General features: G+C 35.8%; 1 protein-coding gene across 1 annotated transcript; it reads right to left on the reverse strand.

Annotated features, from left to right (window-relative positions):
• Positions 1-1,081: 1,081 nt before the first annotated feature.
• LOC110092857 (BAG family molecular chaperone regulator 1) lies at positions 1,082-2,692 on the reverse strand. Its single transcript, XM_020817552.2, has 3 exons — positions 2,396-2,692; positions 1,854-2,110; positions 1,082-1,257 (listed from the first exon to the last, which is right to left on the reverse strand). Exons 1-3 carry the CDS (start codon positions 2,601-2,603, stop codon positions 1,105-1,107), a joined length of 618 nt encoding a protein of 205 aa, XP_020673211.2. The 5' UTR covers positions 2,604-2,692; the 3' UTR covers positions 1,082-1,104.
• Positions 2,693-6,023: the final 3,331 nt, after the last annotated feature.

The raw sequence follows: 6,023 nt of genomic DNA on the forward strand, positions 1-6,023 counted from the left end.
AAGATGTACAAGCAATAATGGCGGCATCTACTCGACAAGCGAATAAAACAATAGCACATAAAAGAACTACATATGTGCAAGGAACTTCAATGCTCCGAGAGGCCACTAAAGTTAGAGTCTTGTTGGAAAATTTTTATATGTGGATTCATATATTTATACATATAAAATTAAAGGATATATTAGATGCTATCTAAAATTGATCTAATTAAATTTGTGATCTATTTAAGAATTAAATTATTTTTTTATCTTATGTGAGATCTCAATTAATTTTGTATGAAAATAACTATTTGTGTAGGTGTCAAGTATTTATTTTATTTTAATGATGGGCTGAAATAAAAATAAATACACTTGAATTATAAAAGGATCATGGTCTCCAGTTTAAATGGTGAAGTTCTCATTTCCCTCATTTCTCATCTTGAGTGAAAAGAAGAGGTTTTTTGCTCTCTTGGAGAGTGCTGCTTCAAACGTGGAAGATTGAAGACCTTGATTCTGCAATTCAATAGATTCCGATACACTTCAAATAACTCTTCTAGATGATTTAACATGTCTTTCGGAGGAGTGATTATTCCGTCAGGTTACCGAATGCATTCGGTAACCATTAAAAAAATGCCACGTCACTAAAGTGCTCGGTACCGTGCTCGGTACCGGCGCTCGGTACACTCGGTATGCTCGGTATTTTTACCGGACGTAATAAAAATTCCTTTCGGAGACGATGAAATTATTATTTTTCCGTCTTCATTAAATCCTACATTCCTAACGTTGAAATTTAATAATAAGTATAGATTTGCCCTCACATGTGCTCGAGAGGATCCAACGGCAAAAGACTGATATTATCTGATAGCACTGATGCTTATAGCATGTGTTCTATAATTAGCTGGATATGAAGTTGGGAAACATGAGGGGCCAATCTAAGCTGCCTAAGCATTACACAGGAAAAGATGGCAAATAATTGGGCATGCTTGATTTTGTAAGCCTTATCAATGTTGTGATAAGAACAGATATTAATTAAACAGTTTAAACATGAGGGGTTTGATAAGTGTAACAGAAGCTACAGAATCATAAACAAGTAAAGGCAAAAAAATATTTTAAAAATAAAGAAAGACATTATACCAATAGTGTTTTCTGAAAGGAAGTATCTCCTTCAGCAACAATGCCATCTAGCTTGACTGCTTGTCTCATAAGCAGCTCTATTAATGTGGTAATCTGCAGTTCAGGCACCTTCTTTCTACTGGAAATAGATTTCTCAATTGCTGAAACCTGAAGACATTCAAGAAGATAAGCAACAAAATAAGATACAGCAAAGAAGATTACAGACTAACCAGATAGAGGAACTTTGAAATTTAGGTTTCGTTTGGGACGCTTTTTTACTTCTTCAAAAATTTAGTTTTGATACTAAAAAACTGCTTCAAAAAGCAGTAAAAAAAACGGCCCAGTTTTTGTATTAAAAAATTGCTTTAAGAAGCAATAAGAAAATCGTTCCAAACGAAACTTTAGTTTGTTTATGCTGCAGAATGAGAACCATAGGATTTCCTTACAGATCAAGAACAATCTGCAGAACATGGTTTGAACTTTCTTAAACTTTATAAGCGCAAGCAAAATGTTTGCCATTTCTACTCCCAGATTCAAAGCTTAGGAAAATATACAGGGGAAATTACATAAAATAGATGAGATGTATATACTAAAAAACCTTAACTATCAGATTCTCAGACTAAAGAAAACAAGAGTAATTTTAAGATTTAGCATCAGTTAGGTTAATTGGATCAAAAAGCACCGTCAGCTGGGCTTCCATCCAGTCAATAAAAGATGAACAAAGGGAAATTGAATAAAACATTAATAAGGAGACAAAATGTCACCTGGGCGGCATATTTATCGACCTCCAACGACAGGGCGGCGATGGCAAGAGCACTGCTCTGGATCTTTGCATTCCGACGCATCTCAATATAGCGCCGCTCGCGGCTTGAAGGTTCCTCCATCACCACCAATTTCGATCGATCCTTCACCCCACATCTGTCCAAAAACTCCCCATTTTCTCTCTCTTTACCTCTGTAGATTACCCTCTGCTCCGCCTGCCGCAGACCCGTCTCTGCCTCCAGTTCCTTCTTCAACTCCCCTGCACAACACCAAACTCCGCAAACTTAATCAAAATTTCACCAAATTTAAAACTTTCGCACACTCTCGTAAAACTAAAGTAGTCAAAATAACCGTTTTGAAAGTTTAAAATTTTCCAACTTCAAAAAAGCCTGCTGGGCTTATCATCATTTCAACCACTGCGAATTCATGCACTATACTCACTGCGCATTCAACGAATTGTTGCTTTTCCAGCCAATTAAAGTGTTTATTTTTGCAAGAAAAAGCAGGTCATAGTTTGCCGGGACTCTAAGACAGAGAAACTTACTGAAAGTTGCCCGGGGACCAACGGAGACCTCAAACTTCGATTCACCATAACAGATCCGGAGGCGTATCATCGGCGGCGGCTGTGCTCCAGGATCGAGGAGCCGCCTCTGAACCAGCATCCCCCCAGGCCTCATCTCCCACTCCAACTCCACCGGTGGATCCGTCTTCACTCCCCTCAATCCTCCGTCGAATCCCGACCCCCTCATCATCTCGTCGTCGGAACCTTGCCGAAACCTGCCGCCGGATCTCTCTTCAGAAACCGGGGGTTTTGCCACCGACAGTCCAGCTCAGGGATCGCGGATTTATAACACGGGGATAAAATGCGCGGGATCTTGAAGACCGGAGGACAAGCCAATGCTCTGATCCAATGAGTTAGTGCCACCTGTACTTGCTATGGTCGCCGGTTGACAGCTTAGCAAATGCTGCCGACAGAGTGCGGGCGGTTACGTTGGACCGCCGGCTAAGTTGCATTATAGCAACGTGGCACGAAGTAATTGCATATCTGATTAGTTGGACCCGCTAATGGCCCCACTATTGGTTGAGTTGATTTGTGATCTAACGGTTGGCATGTGAAGTTGGATCAAAGAAGTTGACCGTCAGTTAAGATGAGCTGGAGCTGTCCGCTCGATCGACTCCACTTCTTTCTGCTAAAATAATAATAATAATAATAAAATATTTTTTTATTATTTTAAACAAATTTAATTACAAATATACCCATTTACATAATCTGTATACATATATTTCAAATAATAAATAATCTTTTAATTGGCAAATTTATAATCTTATAAGATTTCAAATCATTAAGTCAAAATAATTTGAGTTTCGATATCAACTTCTATCGAATTCGGAAAATTTTGAATATTATATGCAACAATTCAATTTGCTATATGGAGCATCATGTGTGGAAGAATGTTTTAGAGACATATCTCATGTCAAAGCATCTTGCAAACAATCTAATATAAAAAAATTCTTTTTAATATTGAAATTGAAAATTTTATTATATTTTTATTTTTAAAAAAAATAATTTCAACTCCAGCATATCTGCACTCCCCAAATTATCTTCTACCTCTTTAAATTTTCTCATTACTTCTACACATTTTGAACTATTTTAAATTCAAAAAATTCATGACAATAAGTTTACTCGTCATGACTTCATTTAAAAGGGAGGCACTGCGGCACCCAGAAGTGTTGCCGCAGCTGGGATAATCTATTTTAAAAGTTTTTAAGAAAATTTGGAAGATTGTATCGGGTGCAGCGGTGTTGGGGAGATGAACACTATGACATCAAGCCAAAGTTAGTGTTTTTAAAATAATACACATTTTAAACCATTTTGTCAAATCCCCTCACCCCTTGCTAGAGAAGAAGAGACAAGGAGAGGAAGATAAGAGAGAAGAGATAAAAGAAGATAGATATTTTGGAGTCAAAGAGTTGGTTTATTTGTCGTGTATTTTCATGGATGTATAATAAAGATAAGGTAGACTTCTAAATATAAATTAATTTATTAATATATATATATAATTTAATAATATATATATATATCAGATATATTATATATATATATATTATAATATACTTATTATTATATAATATATAATATAAGTTGACATTTTTCACTTATAAGGTTATAAATTTTAATAAGAAAACATAAAATAATTTAATTGCGAAAGAAAACATTAAAAATTATCTGGGATGCGAGTCGATTGGTCGAGAATGGCTTCCCCACTATAGCATGCTAAGTGTTTGAAAAATTATTAGGTGCGGAGTGCGGAAGGGTGAGAACAATCGCACAGACACAAGGGTACCAAGCTTGTCCCACATGGTACCAGAGTGGTATACTGGAGCGCGATTATACTAGTGTGCAAACGGTTCTTCCGTCCGCACTCCTGTACCTAATAATTTAGTTGGACGCAAGGTTTGATCGGCAGGAAGAGGAGAAGTCATTTCTTCTCTAATATGGCTGGCGCAAGTCGTTTCCAAACCACTACCCCCGTTAAAAAAAGAAAATAAATTAAATTAGTAAATTATTTTTAGTAAAATTTAAATTAGATTAATCTATTAAATTAGTATATTATATTTTAGTAAAATAATAAATTAGATAGTGCAAAATTTATACAACTTTTATATATATTAATGCAAAAAAATTCATTTTTTACAGTATCATATATAAAAATAACGAAAAAAAAAAGAAAATTTATCATTATAAATGTATTTATTAAAAATTTTAAAAGAAAAAAACAAATAATTAAATTTAAAATTTTGATAATCTTTATAATTTTTTTATATTATCATTATTAAAAAAAGTTTAAAAAAGTTCAAATACTATTTACAAAAAAAAAAAAATCAAGCTATACGACTTAAGAGTGCTTTTATGCTTGAAACATCTCGGAGCGCTCTACTCCATCTGGCATATGCCAGACATCGTTGTTAGATTTCCTCCACAATACCATCCGTCGGGCCTCTTACGACCATATTGCAACCAAACTATGGTCCCTCCAACAGGTCGCCTGTCGACTACGGTTTACCGGGCTACGGTCCTCCAAACCTCCTTCATCGCATGGTGATTATGGTCCCTCTGATCACCGTTGCCCGTCTTTTACGGCCCCTATGATCGCCTTTGCCCGTCGACTATGATCTTTTCGACCACTGTCGCTCGTTGACTACGGTCCCTCTAATCATTGTCCCCAGCCAACTACAGTCCCTCTTAGAACTATTGCCCATCGACAAACAATCTCTTTGACTACTTTCGTGTGCCTACTATGGTCCCTCTAACTACGATGCCCACCAAACAGTGCTCACTCTCTACACCGTCGCCCATCGACTATGATCCTTTCGACCACCGTTGCCTATCAGTTATAGTCCTACCAACCAAATAAACAGATCAACATTTTCAAGAGAATAGCTCTCATATCATTCGATCCTTTCAATCCAAATATATTTTCTATATTAAGCTAATTTTTTCCCTAGAGGAAGGGCATCAATCTACAACAAATAGTGAATTCATTTCACTAGGTCATACCCCGTAGTTTTTCTTCATTCTTAGCGTTTTTCACGTAAAAGTATGATGTCTCTTATGACTCTCACACCCCTGTTTCATTATTTATGCGTGTTGAATCTTCATTCGCTAAGATGTTAAGCTATTTATCTCGTTACCACCATGAATTTCAAGACGAAACATATTTGTAATAATCCAAATTATTAACTATCGATATATTTTTTGTTTTGTATAAGGGCCTCACGATTTTATTTTATTGGGGTAACTTCCCAGAAGGTCATCTAACAAGATTTCTCCGGGATAAACATGTTTAACTTCAGAATTTCTTAATGGAATTCCAACAATTACGTCAAAAGACATCTCGTATTTAAGAGTTAAAAAAAAATTTACAATTTATATATATTTCATAAAATTTATAAGAACAATATGTAGATAATTATATTATTTTGAAATTAATTTATGAATAATATATTTGTTGCGTGCGAGAATATATGCGGCGGTAGAGTTTGTAAATTCGCGTCCTAGCGTTGCACGAGTATTTCGCACACAAACAGAAAAGAGAAAGTGAACACCAGAGTTCTTACGTGGAAAACCCAAAAGAGGGAAAAAACCACGGGGCCTCGCCCAGTTGTAAAGT

This window comes from Dendrobium catenatum, unplaced genomic scaffold (assembly GCF_001605985.2).
Source record: "Dendrobium catenatum unplaced genomic scaffold, ASM160598v2 fragScaff_scaffold_71, whole genome shotgun sequence".
Lineage (NCBI taxonomy): Eukaryota > Viridiplantae > Streptophyta > Magnoliopsida > Asparagales > Orchidaceae > Dendrobium > Dendrobium catenatum.

Excerpts from the sequence above, each read along its gene's own strand:
- LOC110092857 (XM_020817552.2), bottom strand. The coding sequence starts at position 2,603 with ATGATGAGGGGGTCGGGATTCGACGGAGGATTGAGGGGAGTGAAGACG. Across the intron at positions 2,111-2,395 it reads TGGTCCCCGGGCAACTTTCA|GGGAGTTGAAGAAGGAACTG; the intron begins GTAAGTTTCTCT and ends GGTGTTGTGCAG. Across the intron at positions 1,258-1,853 it reads TCGATAAATATGCCGCCCAG|GTTTCAGCAATTGAGAAATC; the intron begins GTGACATTTTGT and ends GAATGTCTTCAG.